Source organism: Rosa chinensis, chromosome 5 (assembly GCF_002994745.2).
Source record: "Rosa chinensis cultivar Old Blush chromosome 5, RchiOBHm-V2, whole genome shotgun sequence".
In the NCBI taxonomy this organism is placed as follows: Eukaryota; Viridiplantae; Streptophyta; class Magnoliopsida; order Rosales; family Rosaceae; genus Rosa; species Rosa chinensis.
The window spans coordinates 80,978,485-81,002,831 of record NC_037092.1 but is presented as its reverse complement, the minus strand read 5'-3'; the positions used below and the strand labels follow the sequence as shown (position 1 = coordinate 81,002,831).

The window sequence follows — 24,347 nt, the reverse complement described above, 5'->3', positions numbered from 1 at the left end:
CTTAGCTCCACACTTCTAGTGATTTCATCAGTTTTAATTATATGACTATAATGTTCTTATTATGGTACGTGAATACTAATGTCATCTCAAATACTTTTAATTTTTTTTATTGTTTTCTTATTATTATGGTATTACACTATACTTTTTTTTTTTTTTAATCTAAGAAGGTCAACTATTTATTGAAATTGAAAGATAATAAAGATACGATGCCAAAAGGTATAAATAAAGAAAATAAACAATGCGAAAGGAAAATATGTAAAAATTGCATCTGAAATATAAAGACTTAAACATGCAAGAGCACCAACTTCGAAACGCAGCGCTAATTTTACACTACGGATTGTAGCCATGTAGTGAATTGAGTAGTCGGTGGTTTGACTACCCATGCAACCCCAACGCACAAATTGACCAAAACCAATTTGACGCCGGAATGAGGGCACTCTTTCACCTAAAGATCGAGCCATCCAAGGAAATCAGAACATGACCATGTTGGTAGATGATTTTTCACAAATAGATACCAAAAACTTGGGTCCCGAATCCAATACCAGACTACCAGTAACACAGAGGAACCCCAAGCCATTCAAGAAACTGACAAGTAGCCCAACAATGATAATGGGGCCTAGTCCAACCCAAATCCCACCTGGATCCCAGATCAGGATCCAATTGCAAGGACCACCCAGATTCGGATCCAGAACTAGGGGTGGGCGTCTGGACCCGAAAAACCGAAAACCCGACCCGAAATGAGCAAAAAAGCCCGATTCGGTTCGGTTTTGACTTTGAAATTCTCGGTTCGGTCTAAGACCCGACCCGAATATATTTTCTCGGTTCGGTCTCGGGCCTCAAATATGTAGAGACCGAAAGCTCGAACAAAGCCCGAACTAGCCCATTTTCCTATCATTTGCCACTTTTCCCTCTATTATTGGGTGTTATTATAATATATTAAATATTAAAAAAAAACCCCAAAGTAGTCAGACCAAAGCCCACACTTTGTCTCCCGTTTTTGCTTTGTCTCTCACTCTCTAATTATTAAATAATGGGCTTATTGCTATATCATGTCAGTATGCCACATGATCAAGCTCTCTCTCTCTGAACCATCTCTGCTCTAAACCTCTCTCTCTCTTTCTCGCTTTCTCTCTCTGAACCAGCTCTGGCTCTCAGCCTCTCTCTCTCTCTCTCTCGCTCTCTCTCTCTAAACCATCTTAGGCCCTAGTTCTTCCCAAATCCCCGATTATTCAAATTGAAAACCTATAACCCAGTTCATTTCATCCCAAATTTAATGGCATCAACACAAACTTCTTCCCAAAGTTCATGTTCTAAATCTGATTCCGATTCCATTCATTTCAATTCAAGGACCCAATACCAGGAAGACGAAGAGGATGAAGAAGATGAAGTCATCATGAACCCACTGAAAAGCCCACCACATCTGACATTCTCGGCGCCGTTGTGAGTTGTTGATGATGATGAATGTTTGGCTTGCTTTCTCTTTGAGACTCGACCCTTCTGAGAGTGCAATTGCCGAAAGCAGTTGAAAGTCACTGGAGAAGCTCCCCCTGTCGCAGCCGACAGATGTGCTCGAATGAAGAAGATGAAGCAGTGGCTTGGCTTTGGGACTGTTGTCGTCTTCAACCTCACCCACTAAGGTTTAGGACCGAAAAGCCCGAAAACCCGACACTAAACATAACGGGTCGGGCTCCTGTCGGTTCTCACATCTTAAATAGACTGAACCGGCCCGAACCGATTACTTCGGGCTCGGTCTCGGTTCTGGAAAAATTCGGGCCCGACCCGACCCGAGCCCAGGCCTATCCAGAGCTTGATCTTGTGGCACAGTTCCCACCGCCGGCTCGACCCCAAACCAGCCCGCCATAGTCGCACCTCCAACGAGCACGAAGATGAAGCTTTGACGCTGACGTCTGGTGTCTGGCGTCCTAACCAACATGAGGCAATCGACATCTCTACCCAGAGCCCTTAGTCCCCAATAATCGCCACCATTAGTCACCGACCAAACAAACCCAACAACCGGAACAGTGAACAACGTCTGTCGTCTGCTGTCCCACCCACGGAATCCACACGACGTTCGCCAGTGACCAAAGGACAACACCATAGAAGGAAGCCTGTGATGCCCAATCCAGGGATGAGACTGCCATCGACAAACCTCCTTGAACTTTCAGACGACCTCCACCGCCAAGCACACCACCATCGCCACCTTGGAGAGCAACAAGAAAAGTAAAGAACAGGTTGGAACCCGTGAGGAACTCCATGAAGATGGAGCAGGTACAGGGATGGCGAACTCAAAAGGACGCCGTATCCCAAACCCTAGCATAGCTAGGTCACTTTTTTACTATTTTTTACGCTTATTATGGTATTACACTATTACCCAACATTGTAAAGAAAATGTTAATTGATGTCGACATTGCACCCCACAAGCCAAATGAGACCTGACCATATTTCAAAAGTGGAGTTTTTTTTTTTTTTTTGAAAGGTTCAAAAGAGGAGCTATAGGTCTATAGCAAGTTGCAATCACCAATCTTCCTCCTCCTTGTTACTGGGTTATTATATGAATTAGACTCTTAGAGTATCTAGTATACTTTCATCATGACCTAGTTCATGACAAGTTCAATGGTGAGTATAAGTTCGTTACCTTTAGTTAGAACGGATACTTGATCAATACATTCATGGGCTTGAGATGAGCTTCTCCATTCTTTCATGAAGATGAGTTTCTCTGTTACAAGTAAAATGAAGTTAAAAAAGTCCGTAGTTACATTGATACAGAGACCAATGAATGCTGGCATTCAAATCAAAATCATCTATAAATCCTAGTATCCTGGTTATCAATCAATTCTGAAAATTTTCTTCTTAAAAATAATAAGGTAACGCAATTTACTTCTAATAAAATCGAATTGCAGATTACACAGAGAGAAAAATAAACATCGGAGAATATGTATCATATATATAACTGAATAAAGACTTGAAGATCAACCACCATCTTTTTTTTCGATTAACAGATCAACCAACATCTTGCTGTGCAATACTGCAATGTAGCCCAGAAAAATAAATTTACCAGCATTACAAACTCAGCCCTAAAAGCTCAATATATATTTCTCCACAAAAACAAAAAAAGGGAATATATATATATATATATATTACATAATATCAATTATATTGGCCTAGAAGGGTGAAGGTGCTAGGTGATCGAACCACGAAGGTGAAGGTGCAGGTGCTAGTAATGGTCTTCCAGGTCTACATAGAGATCCAGGAGCATATGGATTACAGTTAATATCTACGAAGAGCTGGGTCCGTTTTGTATGATGACCATGCCACTTTTTGAATGGACCATAACCAAGCAAAAAACCGATTGTGATTATCAGACCTACAATGCAGATAGCACACATGCATATTCTAGCGAGGCACATCTTTGCTTTGAAGATTTTTCCTTCTTTCTTTCTCTTTTATATTTCTTTTGACCTCAGAAAAAGGTTTCTTCTCCGTTTGAGATCTTGGTATTCCCTGCCTGTTACAGGGGGAATGCAATTTGTTTTTAAGCGAAGTCCTTGGTTTTAAAAGAAGGCAATTAGTATAGTTAGTAAATTCGCGTATAATATGCGTAGACCATCAATTGTTTGGTAAGAATATTTAGGATGTAAAGACAATTGTCATGGCATGCCTGACCTGAAAGAGAATTCCAGCTTGGCTTTGAGAGTTCGTGGTCAAGATTAAATCCTTGTAAATACAATGTATGTCCTCTAATCCTTAAGGAAGACTCAAATCCAAGTATATTCAGCACAAACCTAACCGACTCGATATGAATGTTTGACAAACTTAGAAGGCAGTCTATACCTAGTTTTCTAGTACAGAAATTATTACGTGTAGTTTTTGATTTCATGCATTGCTTCGGTCTAATTTATATGCTTCACCTGGTGTTAGTAACACCGAAAAACTTTATTTTATAACAAAATATTGTCCCTGCTGCTTATGTACTTTCTACTTTCAGTAGTTGATGAATTATGGTGGTTAAACTTGTATCATTGTTGATCTTGATTCCACTCAACTCTTGTGCCTATTCTCTTGACAAGCATGACCGTCGGTCTCTATATTCGGCGTCCAATTAACTAAAATGCAGAGAGGGTTATGATTCTGGTGGTTAAGAACATGCATCCTCACATAAAGTAACAGAGTTCGAATCCTCCTTCTACCTGGATTCTCTTGTTTAACATGTATGTATAGCCAGTTTCACAGTTCTTGGCATATTAGTTGAGTAGGTAATAAGCCCACAGTCGATGGCACAGTGTAACACTTGCTAGCTACCAACTAATGGCATTTCAGAAAGCATAGTGACATTCTCTGAAATTAATTTATTTACTTCGTCCACATAGCATGAATTGTTTAATACATGGGAAATATGATCCGCTTGCTTTGATTTTCTAGTTCCAATAGATTTGGTTTCTTTCCGCTTGCTTTGATTGCCTGTTTCCCATAGCTTTGGTTTCTTTGGTGCAAATCGTTACACTAATACACATTGTCAATGGCGTCATGACCCTGCCCTAGTGCTACTTAGCTTAATATCCCCATGGACGCCCAAGTTTCCCCTCTAAAGCCAGGATCCATGACTTAATGGCTAGTACAGGTCTTGTGTTCTGAGGCATGCATGCTTCACTAGTGTCTTATGTTGTGTGTTTAGTCAATAAGCGTGACTCATGGTCATAAGGAGCTTCCTTGCTTACGCAAACTCGAGTCCAAGTATTGACATAATTAATGACATGCTTGTGTTGCTTACTAGTTAGCGAATAGCGAATATATAATTGGTGTATGTACCACTCCAAGTTCAATGAATGGATATGATCTTTGTCACTCGGATGCAACGCACCCATTTTTTTCATTCGATATTTAAGGCAGATTCAAATGAATCGATGATCTTCCTTGTCATTCCGACACAACACTATTCAAGGCAGAGATCCATTTTGGATTGACTAGTGAGGAAAGGGTGAGAAAATGTAGTAAAAGTTAGGAGCAAGTAGATGGGAAAGTGTAGTATTATGCTCAATATTCCACATTTTGCTCTTTACCCTCATCCTAGCTAATTCCAACTGAAAGGGTCTCAATGTAAAAGGGACACCCATAAAACAGCCACATAAACAGTAGTCTAGTATTCTTCTCTTTGTCAAAGTCAAGGAGCCAAGATGAACAGTAAAACAACAAAAGGGTACACAGTCAAAGTCTTGAGCTGCAAACCCAATTTTCATGCAGAGCTTCAAGGGCTCCTTGTTATTGATCTGTTAGCTCTACAGTAAAACCCAGATTTCCTTCTACTGAAATTTTAATCTTAAATAATAAAAGTTTAAAGAAAAAATAAATAAATTCAATTCAATTAAAATATCAAGGTCACACAAAGATCAAGGCCCAACATTAACAATATAGAATTAAAGAACCTAGATTCCAAGAACAACATCCAAATCCCCAGCTGCAATGCAACGCAGGAACCCAGATTACCAAATTCAAATAATAACGAGAGAAAAAAAAAAATTAAACAAAGACAATTACAAGGAATTAGAGGAACCCAACTAGTGGTAAGGAGGCGGTGCAGCGTAACCCAAGAAGGGTCTGCTGCCACAGAGAGAGCCATGAACATTGGGATCACAATAATCCACAGTGTCTTTCAGCTTGTGAAACCCGTTCTTGAAGACTCCGAACCCGAACAACATCCCGATCAGTATCGCCACCAGAATCAGGCACGTGCAGCACATGCACACTCTCCCCGGGAAGCACATCTTCTCCTTCTCCGCTCTGCTCTGCTCTGAGATCTTGGAATTCTGGGTTGTGAGGATTTGTGGTTTTCGTTTTGATAAATGAGGGGGATTGGCAATCTGGGTTTTGAGGATTTGTGAAAAATGTGAGAGGGCAGTCCTTATCGCAGGGTGAGAGAAAGAGAGAGAGAGAGAATGGAAAGGGTTCCACGCTAGGGGAATCGTTTGCTTAAAAGGAAAGCGAATTGTTTGCGGATTCGAATTGGGATAATAGGATTCGTCTTTTTGGTGTGGTTTTTTGGGGATGAGAAAGGTGGTTGGCTTTTTTTTCGAACGTTGATGTATGATCTAACGGAAACGGATGAGGGTTGCGTAGATGGGAAGTATCTTCTGTTTTTTGTTTAGTTGTCATCTTTAAATGGAAAAACTGACCATTCTGATTGTAATTATTTGATGTGGAAAACTTTAGGGGGTTATGTGGCATTGAAATGATGGCATTTGTTATGGTTCAACTGAGGGTTTCATTATTTTAGCCATTAGTCACCTTCCTGTTTCGACACTAATAGTTAAACGAACTGATAGTATAGTTTTTTCAATGTTCAAAAATCAAAATTGAATTTTGATAACCGACTCTATCGATTAGTCATATTTTGATTCAGTTTTTATTATTGTCAATCGTATTTCACAGCAATGATCGGTTCAAACTTCAAAGTGATTTATTGCTTTTTTATTTCAGAAAGATTTTTTTTTTACATTTTATTGTATAAAAAGAGGATCAAAGAGACTCTTGCCCCCATGGTTACTCGAACTCATGATTTCGTATATAGGTAGTGGGTGCTCTAAGCCATCTAGACAAAAGACTAAAACACACTGAGATAACTTTCGATGAGTCACTAGACAAAAGAAACGATAAGGAAACAAGGAAATTTAATCTCCATCTATGCTCCAATGAAAAGTGGTTATATAAAAAGTCATAAACTGAACTTTAGAAAACTGGCCCAATAAATAGTTGAATAAACTGGTCCAATCACAAAATAGGGCCCTTCTTAGGGAAGATTATGTGTTGGCAATCCTTCTCCATTTCTATGGTCTAAAATATGCAAGTTACTGGTTAGGAAAGATACGATTCTTCACTCTCCTTGTGTCAAAAATGCTTGTTTAGGTTACGTGGAAGACACATTTCTGTGCATATGGACTCTTCATTTTGGCAACTCGCATCCTAATCTAATAAGCCCAATGGGCCCTTTGGGACTCAATTTTGGTTCATTGTTTAACCCATAAGGGTCTTTGATGAGATTGCCAAACACTACTACACCTTGATATCAAAAGTGAAAATTAAATGAATATCTTATCAAACGTTTTATTCTCACCCTCAATTCAAGATTTAACAGTGGGTGATCATGAATTATTCAGTCACTAGGTGACTAGCTGAATTTCACTATCGATTTCTAATAAGCAATTTCCTCAATTACCAAAACTTTATATCCGCGTGCATAAACAAAACTAAATGATACCTCTTACTATTGATTAAAATCGAATATATAATTTACTCAGTTAATGAGCTCTAAATTGTTTGAAAAGTTTTGATAGTGAAATCCACTTCTATTTCCCTACCTATTAAAATTTTACATCTCGAAAATGATTCGTACCGAGTTCGAAGATATGCATAAATTCACGTAATGAATAGCATATCCCCCTTCTTCATAAAGGTCAGTCCACCCCTTCCCAATCATCTTCTCTCACTATAATTTGGTCTCCCCCAAGTCCCCACCTCTTCACTTCAAAGTCCTCTCCCCTCTCTCCCCCTCCATTTTATTTTCTCTCTGCGCCTTCCCAGGCCCCCTCCCCTCTCCTCCTCATCACTCCCTCCAGATCTCACTCCCTGCAAAAATCCCAAATCCCCATCTCTCAAATCCATTGACCTCCGCGCGAATCAAAATCCCACTAATCCCATTTCGCATTCGAAATCCGGGGATTAGGGATATAGATCTCTCTTCTCTCCATGGCGTCCCCCGGAAACCCCAATCCGCCGCCGCCGCAGCAGCAGCAGCCCTTCGACATGGCCAAGTTCTTTAAACCCACGAGCCCAACCCCTCTCTCCCCCCATTCCCAGCCTCAAACCCAGGCCCCCACCCAAAACCCTAACCCTAATCTGAACTCCTCAGGCTTCCCAATCCCTCCGGCCTCTTATCCTCCCCCTCTGGGCCCTACTCCTACCCTCCCCAAACGGCGCCGTATCACCAGCAGCAATTCCAGTACCAGCACCACCCTCAGCCTCATCCTCACAACCACCCCCAAATTCCTTACCCTCAAGACCACCAGCTGCTTCAACAGCGGTCGCTCTCGTTTCCCATCCCGCCCCTCGCTCCCGGTAATTACAACATTGCCGCCACCGCCGCCGCCGCCTCCAACCCCGGAAGCGCCACCACCACCAACCCCAATTCCGGCGCCCGAATCATGGCCCTGCTCGGTGCTCCTTCCTCCGGTCTAGAAATGGCGCCGCAGCCTGAGTTGTCGGTCCCCGGCTCTGGCGGGGTTTCGATGGTGCCCACTCTTCCTATGGGGATTCCACCCTCCCCGGCTCGAATGCCGAGCAATAAGCTGCCGAAGGGCAGGCATTTGATTGGGGATAGCGTGGTTTACGATGTGGATGTTAGGTTGCCCGGGGAGTTTCAGCCGCAGCTGGAAGTTACCCCCATTACTAAGTATGGTTCGGATCCTCAGCTGGTGTTGGGCCGCCAAATTGCGGTGAATAAGTCGTATATATGCTATGGATTGAAGCAGGGGAATATTCGGGTTTTGAATATACACACTGCATTGAGATCTTTGTTTCGAGCTCATACACAGGTAAATCAAATATTCTATATATTTGCACTCCTGTTTGGATTAGCGAGATGTAATTTGACTGAATCATAGCTATGTAGGTGCTGATGCTTTGATTAGTTTCTTAATAAAAAGTTATAATACAATTTACTGATGGCTGCAAAACTTAGTAGGGCTTTTGCTTTATCTCGACTATACTTCTACTAGAGTGGTTTTTGTGAAGTTGGATTACATGCCGATGATTATTATATCTTGTTGGCCTAAGTGGTGTCTTGTTCTGTCAGAGGGTCACAGACATGGCTTTCTTTGCCGAGGATGTTCACCTTTTGGCTAGGTAGCTCTTTTTCCATGCTTAATACTTTTTTTTTTCACTGGTTTGTTTTTGTATTATCTGATATTGTTTTCTGCAGTGTGAGTGTAGAAGGACGGCTTTTTGTGTGGAAAATTTCTGAAGGTCCAGATGAAGAAGGTACGCCACAAATCACAGGAAAGATTGTTATTGCCATTCAAATAGTTGGTGAGGGGGAAGCTGTTCATCCACGAGTTTGTTGGCACTGTCATAAACAGGTAAATGATTCTGTTAATGCTATTTTCAATAGAAGAGTTATAGCTTAGTAATTTTGTTGTCCATGATCAGTCTGTTGGTCTTGAAGTGGTGATTGATCTATCTTTTGCTTGTATACTCACAGGAGGTTTTGGTTGTTGGAATTGGGAAGCGTGTTCTACGAATTGATACTACTAAAGTTGCAAAGGGTGAAGTCCCTTCTGCTGAGGATCCTATTAAGTGTCCTGTTGAAAAGCTTGTTGATGGGGTCCAATTTGTTGGTAAACATGATGGAGAGGTGACAGATTTATCAATGTGCCAATGGATGACCACCCGGCTGGTTTCTGCTTCTATGGATGGAACTGTAAGTATCTTCACCATTTTGCTGACTTTGTTACATAAACTGCAAGTCTCTTCACCATTTTGCTGCCTTTGTTACATATTTCCTTTTAGTGGTATACGTAGTGAAACTTAAAGTGCATTTTCATCAGGGTTCGTGGGAACACTTTGGCTCCAGTTTGCCCTTCTTCATCTTTATAGATTTTTTTTCTTCCTTTTCTTTTGGTGAATTAAAATAATGTTTTGGTTACAAAAAAAATCTGTTGGCTATTCCTGCTTCAACTCCATGCTTCAGGGAATTTTGTATGGCTTGGGATAAATTATTGTTCTTGTCCTGCAAAGCTCCTTTTATGTGGTACAGCACAAGAACTGGAAATGGCAGATGAACTTTATTTTGCTAAAATATAAGGAAAAAGTGAAGAAATAGTGCTGAAAGAGATTGTACGAGTGTAAGCTGTACCACATTGTAAGGAGATTGGCAATTTTTCTAAACTTAGTACATAGTATGATACTATTAGGAATGAAATAGTGGTTCATGCAATTTCACATTCATTCAAGAGGCCATCTTCTTTATGAAGAATACAAAAATTGTTTCTGAACAAGGTTAAGCAGGTAATCAAATAGTTTATGATTCCTAATTGACTGTTTGGTTTGTGAGTTGTATGGATTCAGTATATGTTTGAGTAAGATTTTTCTATACCTGTGAAACTTTTCTTCCTAATTTCTTGTGGCCATGCTCTGCCAATTGACACCTTTTGGGTAACCATGTTGTGTTTCTACAAAATTTGGGTTTGTAAAATCATTCCTGCCCCATACTGCATTTTAACTTCTTCGAAGGTAATACATCATTTATGGGACAACTAGGGTGGCTGTTTTATTTTTTTTAAATTTTTTTTTTTAGAGTTGGCCATGTGTTCTAATACATGAGCATGTTATGGCACATATTTTATTTATATAAAAAAAACACATGCATAAACATCTTTCCCAATATTCTTGATTGATATAAGTTTTGTGACTCATACATTTGGTGATATCCTGATACAGATAAAGATCTGGGAAGATCGCAAGTCACAACCACTTTTAGTACTGAGACCCTATGATGGCCTTCCTGTTTATTCGTCTACATTTGTGACAGCTCCCAACAGACCTGATCACATCATACTTATAACAGTGGTAAGTGGTCATTGATTTGTTTACATTGTATCATAAGGTTTTGTCTGTGATTCTGTTGCCTAATGATGATGGCTACGCATGTCCTAGTGTATTGAAGTGTAAATGCATAAATCCATTCTACAGGGCCCACTTAATCGGGAAGTGAAGATCTGGTCCTCAGAGAGTGAAGAAGGCTGGTTGCTTCCCAGTGATGCTGAGTCATGGAAATGTACCCAGACCTTAGAGTTAAAGAGCTCTGCTCAACCTCGAGTTGAGGATGCATTCTTTAATCAAGTCATAGCATTGTCACAAGCTGGCCTTCTTTTACTTGCAAATGCTAAGAAGAATGCTATATATGCCGTGCACTTAGACTTTGGTGGTGAGCCAGCATCCACACGCATGGATTACATAGCAGAATTTACTGTTACAATGCCTATTTTGAGCTTTACTGGGACAAGTATATCACCTCATGGTGAACAAATCGTTCAGGTGTATTGTGTCCAAACACAAGCCATTCAACAGTATGCTTTGGACTTATCCAAGTGCTTACCTCCCCCATTGGAGAATTCAGGTTTGGAAAAGTCAGATTCCAGTTTTTCACATGATGCAACTGAGGCAGTGTCAACTAATTCAGCACCAAAACCAACCATACAAGCTACTAGTTCTGAGGGTGCAGCCTTGAGGTATCCTGTGCGCACTGCTTCGGTTGATCCTTCCAATTCAAAAGATATTACCACTTCATCTATGGAATCAAAACCTGTTGCATCGGCACCGGAGATTAGTGATGCTGATACTGTTTTTGTAGCATCACAACCTCTTCCTTTGAGTCCTAGGTTGTCAGGGAAACTTTCTGGTTTAAGAAGCCCGACAGGTAGCAGTGATCATGGTGGTGACCAACAAGTTAATGAGTACTCAGTTGACAGGCAGATGAATACTGCTCGTTCAAACTTGTCTGATATGCCTGCACTCGATGATGATGCAAGGAATGATGAACAGAAAATTGCACAAGACGAAGTATCTAGTGTGCTCAATCCTCCTATTATGTTCAAACATCCAACCCATTTAATAACTCCCTCTGAGATTTTAATGGCTGCTTCATCCTCTGAGAATACAAATCCAATTGACAGCAACACTGAGGGGGATGCAAAAATCCAAGATGTTCTTGTTAACAGTGATGTGGGTAATCCTGAGGTGGAAGTTAAGGTTGTGGGTGAAACCAGATCTACTCAAATCGATGAATTTGGCTCTCAACGAGAACTCCAAAATGTTGTTTCAGAAAATAAGGAGAAGTTCTTTTGCTCCCAGGCATCAGATCTTGGAATTGAGATGGCCCGGGATTGCTGTGCAATATCATCAGAATCTTATATTACAGATGAAGCCCGGCAAGGTGATGGTGCCAGCATGTCAGAACCACTAGCCCAGCCTCATTCTGGAGAGGAAGACCAGGATCTCTCTACAAAAGATGTATCTGGGTCAGCTACTGCCACAACCACATCACAAACACCAAATGCGAAGTCGAGAAAACAGAAATGGAAAAATATGCAAGCATCAGGTCCATCTGCCCCATCACCAGGTGTGCTCAATGTAGTAGAGTCCTCCAATGAAGCAGGTGGGAGTGCAAGTCCCCCCTCCGGAGAAGCTGCATTTCCTCAAATTATGGCCATGCAGGATATGATGAATCAGGTGAATGCTGAAAAGAATTTGGAAATTTAATTATCTTGCATGTGTCTATGATGTACCAACTATTTTCAGCCTAACCTTAGTAAAGCAGGTTTAGTCGCCTTTCCATAGTTATTCTACTGCCATTTGAGTCCGTCTTCAAGTCTTTTATTATTCGGTGAAACAGTATATTTATATGATTTTTCTTGCCCCATTTCCAAACAAGAGCAAAAGGTTCTGTGTTTGTGTATGTTATGGTTCTGTTTTGTGTAATCAAACTTGTTTTTATGTACATTATCCTTTCTATTAACTATGGCTTTTGGTCTATGTGCAGCTAATGACTATGCAAAAAGAATTGCAAAAGCAGATGACAATGATGGTTACCGTCCCAATTACAAAGGAAGGCAAACGATTAGAGGCGGCTCTCGGTCGGAGTATGGAGAAGGCTGTAAAAGCCAATAATGATGCTTTGTGGGCTCGGTTTCAAGAAGAGAACGCAAAGAATGAGAAATTATTGCGAGACCGCACTCAACAAGTAACTAGTTTGATCAATAACTTTGTGAACAAGGACTTTCCAGTCATGTTAGAGAAAACGGTAAAAAAAGAAATAGCTGCTGTTGGACCAGCTGTTGTTCGTGCAATCACTCCAGCTATGGAGAAAACAATACCTTTGGCTATATCTGATTGCTTTCAGGTAAGAATTTTGATGATCTGGCTTGTTCCTTTATAAAGTTGGCTTTAGTTGTCTAATTGATGCTTGTGCTGCAGAGGGGAGTGGGAGATAAAGCAGTTAATCAATTGGAAAAATCAGTCAACTCAAAACTTGAAGCTACCGTATCCAGGCAAATCCAGGCGCAGTTTCAAACATCGGGTAAACAAGCTCTTCAGGTATGTCTAAATGTCATAGTGACTTAATTTCTTGGCATTTGTGATTTGAATATCTAACACGTGTTTGATTTGCTTCAGTAAACCTTTTAACTAATGATATGTGTGACCTTTTCACATAGGATGCTCTCAAGTCTAGCATGGAAGCTTCAGTGGTACCTGCCTTTGAGAAGTCATGTAAAGCCATGTTTGAGCAAGTAGATGCCACATTCCAGAAAGGAATGGTTGAACATGCAACTGTGGCTCAGCAGCATTTTGAGTCTGCACATTCGCCGTTGGCTCATGCTTTAAGGGTGTGTGCTTGTACTCTGTCCAGCTTCTTCGCTTTTAATAATCTGTTTGTTGACAAATTTTTTTCGTTTATGCTTTCAAGAATTATAATGTTTGGGGTCTTTGATTCTATATGAGAAAAAGGGGAATGAAGATTGGTAGCTCATTAGGAATTATTATCTGCTTACAGTGACTGTAGAACTTCTTGCGGGGTGCACTAGTATTTTGTAACTCGTCATAGATTGATACAGCAGAACTGGAATGTGTAATGCTGCCCTGCTAGTGTTTATGTTTTGAATCTCAAAGTATTAATGTTCTCCACCTGCAAAGTGTAGTATTTTTGAGTTGAAGACTGAAAGGATGAGTCTGTGTTGGGTTCTAGAGACAAGGTTTTCTTTTGGTCAGTAAAGATCTCACTGGTTGATATCTTTCTAGGAATGAGAAATTTTTTGGCTTTGCTTTTGCTTTCTTATGTGGGTCTTCTGGGTTCACTATGGTGTACGGTTTCATCTGCACGTATTTATGTGCGACTCTGCATCGTGATGTTATTTGCAGGAAGCTATCAGCTCCGCATCATCAGTGACTCAAACTCTAAGTGGAGAACTGGCTGATGGTCAACGTAAGTTAGTAGCTCTTGCAGCTGCACGGGGAAACTCAAGTGCGGTAAATCCCCTAGTCACTCAACTAACCAATGGACCTTTGGGTGGTCTCCATGAGAAGGTTTGCTCTATCTTAGATTTGTCAAATACTTTGAGCTGCGCATATTGTACTTCATCAGATGACACCTTGCTTGGCTATATTAATCTCAAGAAGCATTTGGTTTATGCACAATAGGTTGAGGTGCCTTTGGATCCAACAAAGGAGCTGTCAAGGTTGGTAACTGAACGCAAGTATGAGGAGGCTTTCACTGGTGCTCTACAAAGAAGTGATGTTGGCATTGTATCATGGTTATGTGCTCAGGTATGATTTAATGATCTTTTGGTGGTGGTTATCTGACTTATTGATGGATTGTCAGTTTGAGAATTGCTTTCCACATTTTCCAGGTTGATCTTCATGGGATACTGTTGCTGCAACCTGTTCCTCTGAGCCAAGGAGTACTTCTTTCGCTCCTGCAACAGCTGGCCTGTGATATCAACAATGATACACCCCGGAAAGTTGCATGGATGACAGACGTGGCAGCCGCCATAAACCCATCCAACCAGATGATTGCAATGCACGTGAGACCCATCTTTGAGCAAGTTTATCAGATACTGCACCATCAACATAGCTTGCCTACGATCTCCAGTGCCGAGCATGCTAGTCTTCGTCTTCTCATGCATGTCATTAACTCCATGATGATGGCCTGTAAATGATCATACTCTGTTCACAGTTCTACCATTGTGCAAGAAACATGATTTATATGGACATTTTGTACAAATTTGCTGTTATCTCCTATGAAAGGATTACCAAACTGTGTAGAGTCAGTTCCGTTGGAATTGGAAAGATAGAGGCTAGGTATTTTGGGTTTTCTTGCTTCAACTTTTATCCTTTTTTCCTCTGGTTATAGCTCTGTAAAACGTGAAATTTTGTATTTCCTTTACACCTGTGAATGGGTATTTTGTCTTGCTTTCTCTGTTATGATTCCCTCGATTATTTGCATTTTCCGACCGTGCAATTTGGTTATTCGAGAATCCGTACCGCCCGGGTTTAATTGTTTTGATCGGCGAAACGTTAACTTGTATGGGTGACCACGTTTCTACCATGGCATTGTTTGTAATTACCTCTCGTTAGGTCAACTGTTGCTAGTTTCTACTCTATGGCTTTGTTTGTAACTGACTAACTATGAAAGGGGTTTAGTTGAGGCTAGGTCATATTACATCTCAACAACGCCACTAAATATTATGAGTTGGTAATGTTAAAAACCAAAATGATAAGGAAGGGAGTGTGAGATGTAATTCTAAAATTCAATTTGAGTGAGAAGTAATTCATTCATCATCATGTATAAAATTTGACCGCAATCGTTTTCATCTAGTGACATACATTGATGCATAAGCTAGAAGTCTTGAATTCGACTCTTGCAGTCATTCATTAATCGATTAACAATCAAAAAGTGAAAGAAAGAGTAAGATTCAGAAGAAAAATAGGTCATAATCCTAGGATTCTCAGATTGAAAAATGATACAACTTTGACTACAGGTAAAAACTTTAAGACTTGAACTATAACTAAAACCCTACTTTTCATAAATTAAATAGAATTTATGTCTCATATCCCCACAGTTCATTAATCAAGACTTGAGAGGAGCTGCACGTCCTCTTATTATATTCACAATTCATTGATCAAGACTTGAGAATTCTCAGAATTTATGTACCATATGTCTCCACAGTTCATTAATCAAGACTTGAGAGGAACTGACGTCTCCTTATTATATTCACAATTCATTAATCAAGACCCCTTATTATATTCACAATTCATTAATCAAGACTTGAGAATTCTCAGAATTTATGTACCATATGTCCCCACAGTTCATTAATCAAGACTTGAGAATTCTCAGAATTTATGTACCATATGTCCCCACAATTTATTAATCAAGAGTTGAGAGGAACTGCACGTCCCCTTATTATATTCACAATTCATTAATCAAGACTTGAGAGGAGCTGCACGAGTCCTATTTAAAGAAAAAAATAACTGACGAAGAAAAATGAACTAAAAATATTCACTGCATAGTTCATAGTGATCAGAATTTACAAAATTTCTCTTCTACTCTTTACAGGTCGTGATTCTTAAAATTCTACGCGGCCAAAAAACAAAAGAAAAAAAAATGAGAAAAAAATAATGAAAAATAGGTGGATTGGTCCCCAGCGGGATTCTACCAGCACTGGTCCGTTTCCCACCTCCGGGTCGAATAAAACCCATTGGGCCGAAACCCGACCGCGCTTCTCCGGCTATCACAATGAACATGAGCACTCAGCGACAGATCATACATCGCCCTGGCCGCCGGATCCGACAGCGTGGCGTACGCGTTGTGAATCTCGATGAAATCCCGGCCGTCCGATTCGGCCTCCAACGACGCGTCCGGGTGGTGCAGCTTCGCCAAGCTCCTGTACGCCGACTTGATCTCCGTCTGCGACGCGTTGTTCTTCACCTGCAGAACCTCGTACAGGCTCGCCGGATCCGCCGTCGCCGGCCGCCGCTCCGTCTCGGCGAACGCCCTCACGGAGACCTTCAGCTGCCGGCGAGGCAGGGGCATGTCGGTAAAAGCGGCGGAGGAGAGCTTGTGGTTCGCCGCGGCGGAGAAGGAGAGGCCGGAGAGGGCTAGGGTTGCAGACATTGGCGGTCCGTGGAGGGCAATATGGGAAATTTGAAGGCGGAAATTGGGGATCGATTTGTAGGTGTGGAATTGAAATAGGGAATTTGAAAAAGAGGAGAGGGGGTGGTATATATATAGGAGTCAAAATGTTAGAAGGAAGCAGCAAAAACTGTGTGTGGAGGTTTTTATCTGGGGGCGCTGACGTGGCACTCCCTCTGTTTGGACTCAAAACAATATTCTTCTAGAAACTATCGATATTAATGATATTGATAAATTAATTTTTATGACTTTCATTAATCCGATGCTTATCTTTGTTCACCACATATATGACATTGCCACATCAGTAAGTTGATTCCTTATCCACTTTTGGTTTATTACTACTGCTGACTAAAATGGTTTACCAACTTATGACAAGATCACTTTGTAACAGACATTATTCGACATATTATCGATCAAATTATCTTGTTGTAAGGTTTAGAGTTTGGTGCATTTTTTTCCAGTGTCTTTTGGCATGCATTATCTCAGGTTATGACTTATGAGAGAAAGCTACACGTTATGTTTTTATACTCAAGATTCTACGATAAGTCCTACTTTTGTAATGATGTAACAGATTGCATGACAAATAATATCATGCATCACGTGTTACGTTATTAAAAAGTTGGTAAACAGGTTGGTGCTGTGATCGTTATTTGTTTATTTAAAATTTAGATGCGCAAGAATTACTTTTAACATGAAACGATTGGACACTAACATTTTGTTTGGTGATAAAATTTAGTGAATAGAATCAGTCATCACACAAAAAAGGAATTCGTAACTACTAAAACTAAGTAAAAGTTTAAGATTAGTACCCTGAAGAGATGGATAAGTATTACTTGACCTATAACACAAGAAGACGGGTAAGTATGAGCTTGGTACGAAGTATAGGCCGTGACCGTGACCATGCCATGCCCGTGACCTTTTTCTTAGCCAATGTAGAACACAGAATTCGTCATTTTTGGTAAAAGTAAGCTCTCGCACGTGCCAAAGTTTCTAGAAGGCCTAATTAAACTTGAAGAGAATGAAAATGACCACCCACCATAAAATAGAATGGGCCTATCTATCTTTGCCATAAACAGAGATTAGAGTGTTAACGAGTATTTTCACGATTACACGTATAAAGAGGTTCTAGAAGCCTGTGTCTTTGCCCTAATGCTAACCCTCTCTACCGGTCCCTATGGCATTAACTCTGATGTGGGACAATGGCACAGCGGCACAATGATGAAGAGGTTGCCTTGCATTTTCCTTTTGAGCAGGGAAGCCCAAAAAGGTTGCATCTTTATCACAGAGACAAAGAGTTGGTGCTTAACTTGCCATAGAAAATAAGAGTTGGTACTCATTGTGCAAGTCTTCTAGAAGGCTTTCTCTTTTCTTTTTAATAAACTTTTTTTTTTCTTCTCCAAAAACAGGAACATTTTGAGGAATGAGATATTTTATGGTTGTAGTCTTGTAGAAGACTCCCACCGTACTTCCATTTGATGAATGGTGGTCCTTTTGATATACTAAGGGGGATATCTACATGTAGACTTTCACATTGCAACCACAATATGAATGCACTACGTACTATTAATTTATTACATTGCCGACCGCAACATGAATTTGTTGTTAGGGCATTCATATCGTGGTTTGCAGTGCAGACCTAGCATCTATCCTAAAATCATATAGGTAGGTCGACGTCTGCACTGGAAATTTCGTCGTAATACATGGGTTGGAGCGAGTTGAGCAGAATCATCGTCCGTATGTGCAAATAATGTATAGAGCAATTTTTTCTTTGATGACAGAAAGAAAATAAAAAAAACAACAACACTTGTTTTGACCAACTCCCCTATTCAACTGCTCTAAATGGAAAGCTGGGGACACAGTCAGGGGAAAACAAAAATACCACACCAGAGGTGATGCAGAACGGATGACAGCCCGATTCGAGGAGCAGTTTGATCGTCCCAAAGGAGGAAAACGAGAAGGTACTAGTAGCACGAGTGAGCTCGGTGTCCGATTGGGGCGTTCCATAACTTTCTGGAAAGGGAATCGCGCTAGGAACAAGACTCGTCGCTTTGCCACTAGCTGTGGGCTTTTTCGGGCCTCCGGGATCGTTTAGGGCCTCAAAACTGCGTTTTTCTTTTTCTATTTTTTCTGAATTTTGGTTTTCTAGTATATTTTGGATTGTTTTCGTTTTTACCCGTGGGCTTAAGGGTTTCATTGTTAGTCGCCCTAGGGTTTCTTTTCTCATATATAAGCAACCTTAAACGGCTGCAGAACCATCTTTTATCAAATTATCAATCAAATTGAGAGTTTTCTCTTTTATCTCTGGTGGACTCCAGAATCTTTGTTTTAGGTTTATTGTTTGTAAACCTTAAGTGATCTTTTCGACTGCGTCAGGAGGGTTCTGAGATTGATGAGCTAAGGAAGTTAGATGATCTGCAATAAATTGCTTCTTGGTATATATGCCTAAAGAAAATGGAGGTAACTGCTGAGCCAATTGACTGCCTAATATTTTGAATCAGAACTTTCATTCTCGAAGGAACAACAGTCTTGTTAATAAAAAGCTTATAATCGCCTTCTATAGAGATATTAATTATGATAGTAATGAAGCAAGGCAGTATGAAAACCCTCGTGTACAGAGCACCATCATCTGTCATGAAATAAGAGTAGTCTCTTGCGGAAGGAAAGAAAAAAGAAAAAAAGAGAGTCTCATGAAAGAAAGAAAGAAATTAAGAAATTATACAGATAATTTCATGGCCTTTTGACCTTTTCCCTGATTATAATAATCGAGTTCGTTAATGGGTGATGATGAGAATGACAATAGAAGCAAGAGAGGAGACAGGAGAGAATAAGACAATAAGATATGGTCTTCCACAAACTCCCAGTTTATTAGTAATTAAACAGAAAAAGTCCAACAATGTGTGCAGTGCACTAAAATGGACACTGACTCGGACTATGTCAATTCATTCGGCGTGATTTGGATTTAAAAACCTGCCGGTTCTTCGATTTTAGGTTAAAATATACATGTTAATCTATGAATGGTATGGGGTGGAAATACCAATTGCATGCTAGCTAGTCATGTTTGTGTGAGAAGCCTTAACCACCCTGCAGCAAGCTTTGATCAAATGATCTTTCACCTTCGGGGCTTTGCATTGAAGATTTCTCGCTCCCTCCGGCAAATCATTTGACCTTGTATATAATGACTGTGCCTGCGACGGCGGGCAGCTAAGGATCAAGGGACTGTGGTCGCAGACCTCTATGTTGGCACCTAGCAATTGTTTTAGCCATAGTATATAGTTGATCGAGGACCAAAAACCAGTTCAATAAAAACATCTGTGGACCTGTTACAAACCCAACTAATAGCATACGAGAGCACTGGATTGACTCTTAAAAATAAAATAAAAATTAGAACAAAAAAAAAACGTATCTAACCATAATAATGGAGAATAAGATGCATTCTTATTACCTATAAATTCAAACAATTTCCATTTCTTGTGCATTAATAAATCTATATATTATTGTAAACTAATTCCATGTAATGGTAATATAAAGTAGTCAATATGAAACAGATTTCCATTTCCTTGTTATTGTGTGTTGTTGCGATCTATAGCTTGAAAATTGTAAAGTTAGTGACAATTGTCAAGACATGTGCGGAGTGCTATTATTAAATAAACAGAAACAAAACAGGTTAAACAAGAGCAATGTGCGTAGTAGTGAGTTAGACGTGTAGCTAGCATGGTAGTTAGAAAGTTTACCTTCGCCACAAGTAATTTCTTTGCGCGCACCATTTCCTATGCCGGTTGTCAATTACTTTTAACAAACTCCCATCATCATCTATAAGGCCAAACAATCCGATTAAGGTGCCCATCTGATCGGGCTCTCTGGAACATATAAAAAGTCGGCTTACCGAGGCTTCTGCTTGGTAAGTTTTCACAGCACCATCATCAACTGCTCCAATGTTAGAATATAAATTATATCATCACTGATGTCCTCCATCACGCTTGCAGGCACCACTCTTACAAACTGTAGCTGGGCGTTCTGATAGAGATCGAAACCATAAGTTAACCAACAGAAATACAAACAAAACAAACCGTTAGTTAGAACTTAGAAGTACGCGGATAGCAATGCAGCTTTGTTACCGTAAGATTCTTTTTACAAAACTCTACTAATTAAGAAGCCCAAGTAATCAATTTATTCATCAAGCCCAATTCAAGTATGATGAAGTCAATCTCCGGACCATAATTGTTTAATTACAATTTATCTCACTTTGTGGTTGTCTTGCTGTCAAAAGACTAAGTTGAACATCAGTTTGTTGTCTTGCTTTCCCTTCTTAGCTTGCTGTCGTGTCGAAACTCCATGCTTGAAAATCAGAAGAAGTCTTCTCTTCCTCGTGGCTCAGGTAAGCTCTTGCATTGCTTCCCTTTCACAAAATCATGAGTCCTTGATTAAGGAATTTAGATGTTGGCTTCTAAATTTGGTTTTCCAAATTTAAATTTGGGGTATGGGTTTACATGTGCAATATGAAATTGAGGGTACGGCTTTACCTACTCCAACTGAGCTTAGGGGGTTGTTAAGTGAACTGATTTTACTCTTCCTCCTATATACACTTGGATACTCTGTTCATTCTCGGCAATTGAAAATAGTTTTGGTTTTCAATCCTTTTCTTATTAAAGAGTTATCTCTTTGGTTTTTTGTTTTTCATAGTGTCTTGTTCCATGTTGAAAACAGTTTGAAGAACAACAAACCATTCAATCATGCATATTCATCTCTTGCATCCCATGAGGTCAATTGGGTACTGCAATCTTCAAAGGTGAAATCTTCAAGAACTTGCTGCATTCATAGCTTGTGTCTTTGTTGAGATTTCTGAGTTGTTCACTTGTGTAAACAATTAGCAAGAATTGAGTACAAATAGTCTAATGAGTGAGTCTAGAAAGGTTGCCGCGATCAGTGTAACCTCTGTATTGTAATCTTGTAATTTGGTTTCATTAGTGATTTGGTTTTGGTCTTTCAAGAGTAAAGGACATGCAAATGTTTTCTCTCAATAGAGTTTTATTGCGTCAACAAAACATGTGTTCTTTATAGCTTTGGTTGGTTTGTTGATTTTACAATACATTCTGTTCAATATCAGTACTCAGGATTGATTATCCATTTGCAATCCGTGAGAAAGTGTTTTGAACGAAAAAATTAGTTGTGAGCCCCCCCAAGGCTCCTTCTAGGATCTTCAAGCTTTTATTTAAACCTTTTTGCTTGTTGAACGCCATGGGTCATCAGGATAGTCATGGTACATTTTGACAACTTCTGCATCGACTGCCTCCAACGTTAGATGATGTAGAAGTGCCCCCAATTACTCCTGGCAACTTGCCTTTACTGCTTGGGCATTCTTTTGTTTCTAGAACTGTTCCACAGCTAAAGTTGTCCACCACCATACCAATCCTTCAACCAATAACCCTCGCGTCGACTTTTAATGCGCTTCTGCATCAGCTTTTGGTATTCATCTTCATCCTAAATATTAACATACTTTAGGGTTCTAGTGTCAAAGGCCCCAACCAATGTTTGCTACCAATCCTCCTGTCTCACTCCGAACACAATTATTCCCCAGCTTTGCAAGCACAAACCGAAAATCCATAAACCTTGATCGATCTCTCACCGAGATCCGCAAGCCTCTTTCCAGCCAAAACCCCAAACCTCTTTCTTTTGTGCCAAGTTACAAACCACATCTTTTTCTAAGATGGGCTGGGCTTGTGTTTCATAGTCCAATAACAAAACGCCGTCGTTATACGGGCTTGTTTTTCCCGCTACCTCTTCTTAATTCACTCCCTTCTCCAAAACTGTGAACACGGCCAGGGCGATTCGTTCTGCACTCGCAAAGATGGCGACTAACTCTATTCACAACAACAGAAGTGGAATTCTGACGCTTAGGGATTTTGCGACCTCTGCCATAGACAAAAAACCCAAACCCCAAAATGACGCCGTTTCGGGGTTTCCCGCTGGTCATTACTTCCGCCACCGATTCGATTATTCAAGCCATAAAACCAAAAAAAAAAAAAAAAAGAGCCTAAGGTAAATAACCCACATTGGAATTGCTCTTCTGCTTATTTTGGTTGGTTTGTTTTGAACAGGTGTTTGATTATTATATGGATTTAGGAGGATTAGAGCCAGCTGCCCGTTTCGCCATCGAAGAGTTCAACAAGCGAAAGGTATCGAATTGATAGCACTATGAGATTAATGAAAGCTTTAGGAAAATGTTAGTTGTTTAAAGCTTAATGCTTTTTGAGTAAAATTTAAGTTTTTGAGATTAAGGATGGCTTTAGGTTAATGTTAGTTGTTTGAAGCTTGATGCTTTTTCGGTAAAATGCAATTGTTTTAGATTAATGATAGCTTTAGGTCATTGTTTAGTTGTTTTATGATCTGTTTAATGGGGTTTCTTATTGTTTAGTTGTTTCAAGCAAGGTATTTTGGGTTCTCTTTTTAGAATGCGCAACTGCGGTTTGTGAGAGTTGTGAAGGCACATAGGCATCTTGAAGATGCCATCTTCTGTGCACAGGAATTAGCAGCCTATGTATATGTTATAACATTGGAGGCAGTTGATGCCAGCGTGGCTAAACTTTACCAGGCAAAAGTTTCGGTAAATTTCACTGATGGAATGTTTTTGGAATGGTTCTGTCTTGTCGTCGATGATGGGTGTCCTATAGCACTATTTGATCGCCTAGGTAGCTATTCTGGCACTTCAGTTTGATAAATTTCATGTCGAAAAGGATATGATTTGCTGACCTAGTCGATGAATATCTGTGTTTTGGGGGGGGGGGGGGGGGGGGGGGGGGTGGCACAGCTAGTTACTGTTATGTTGGTCACATCTCTAAGTTCAATTGACAAAGCAATAAATTTATGGATATTGATGCCGAAAAATTTATTTACTTGAACCAGAAAACTTCTTTGCTCAGAAGGACCATGAAGACAAAGCGGAGAATCAAATTCCGATGTGTAAAAAGCAGGTATTTGCAAGCCTTCGGTTTTGCTTATTACCTGATCATGTCCGTGTATAACAGATGATGTTGGGCCTGGACCACCATGCCATCTGCCTTTTATTGTTCAATGTTAGGGGTAAAACTATGGTATGTTAACATTTCTCATATATCAACTATTTTTACCACTTTAAGGACTCGTGTTACCACTTTGAGGACTAATATTACTATTTTGAGGACTCATATGGTAAACTAAGAAAATTTTACTACTTTAAGGACTCATGTTACTACTTTGAGGACTAATATTACTATTTTGAGGACTCATGCGGTAACTAAGAAAATTGACCACTTTAAAGACTTATGTTACCACTTTGAGTGTTGGAATATCAAACTGTAGAACAAATAACTCTCAAGTTCTGGTGAATGATCCTCAATTATTGAAAGGAAATGACTTGGCTTAATACAGCCTTTACAAGAAAGAGTCAAAACCCTAAATAAAATAAACAACGTGCTCCTAACAACTAGCTAGGAATTATTGACTAAGCACGAAAGAAGGGAAATCCTAACTGTTTTAACAAACTCATGCATCCACCAATTACGTGCTTGCTTTTCCTAACAATTCCTCCCCTAAACTGAACTTGCTGAAAGCCATCAGTTTACACCTTCCATCTTTCGAA

At 40.0% G+C, this 24,347-nt stretch overlaps 4 protein-coding genes across 6 annotated transcripts; 2 read left to right on the top strand and 2 right to left on the bottom strand.

The window, feature by feature from the left end:
• Positions 1 to 5,328: 5,328 nt before the first annotated feature.
• LOC112167380 lies at positions 5,329 to 5,988 on the bottom strand. The gene has a single exon (XM_024304395.2). It carries the CDS (start codon positions 5,757 to 5,759, stop codon positions 5,553 to 5,555), a length of 207 nt encoding a protein of 68 aa, XP_024160163.1. The 5' UTR covers positions 5,760 to 5,988; the 3' UTR covers positions 5,329 to 5,552.
• Positions 5,989 to 7,506: 1,518 nt separating this feature from the next.
• On the top strand, positions 7,507 to 15,024 carry LOC112167379 (enhancer of mRNA-decapping protein 4). 3 transcript variants are annotated; one of them, XM_040506907.1, is made up of 12 exons: positions 7,507 to 8,582; positions 8,843 to 8,892; positions 8,969 to 9,125; positions 9,248 to 9,466; positions 10,492 to 10,614; positions 10,738 to 12,276; positions 12,587 to 12,946; positions 13,021 to 13,140; positions 13,260 to 13,430; positions 13,963 to 14,127; positions 14,242 to 14,367; positions 14,451 to 15,024. In XM_040506907.1, exons 1-12 carry the CDS (start codon positions 8,193 to 8,195, stop codon positions 14,757 to 14,759), a joined length of 3,729 nt encoding a protein of 1,242 aa, XP_040362841.1. In that variant the 5' UTR covers positions 7,507 to 8,192; the 3' UTR covers positions 14,760 to 15,024. The 3 variants fall into 3 exon arrangements, with proteins under 3 accessions (XP_040362841.1, XP_024160161.1, XP_024160162.1); XM_024304393.2 differs by having other exon boundaries at positions 10,486 to 10,614; XM_024304394.2 differs by having other exon boundaries at positions 8,452 to 8,582; positions 8,732 to 8,892; positions 10,486 to 10,614.
• Positions 15,025 to 16,085: 1,061 nt separating this feature from the next.
• LOC112165554 (chaperone protein dnaJ 11, chloroplastic) lies at positions 16,086 to 16,806 on the bottom strand. Its single transcript, XM_024302106.2, has one exon. It carries the CDS (start codon positions 16,712 to 16,714, stop codon positions 16,253 to 16,255), a length of 462 nt encoding a protein of 153 aa, XP_024157874.1. The 5' UTR covers positions 16,715 to 16,806; the 3' UTR covers positions 16,086 to 16,252.
• Positions 16,807 to 21,012: 4,206 nt separating this feature from the next.
• Positions 21,013 to 23,805, top strand: LOC121053092 (multicystatin-like). The gene is made up of 4 exons (XM_040519487.1): positions 21,013 to 21,107; positions 22,828 to 22,905; positions 23,181 to 23,418; positions 23,633 to 23,805. Exons 2-4 carry the CDS (start codon positions 22,843 to 22,845, stop codon positions 23,749 to 23,751), a joined length of 420 nt encoding a protein of 139 aa, XP_040375421.1. The 5' UTR covers positions 21,013 to 21,107; positions 22,828 to 22,842; the 3' UTR covers positions 23,752 to 23,805.
• The last annotated feature ends 542 nt before the right edge of the window (positions 23,806 to 24,347 follow it).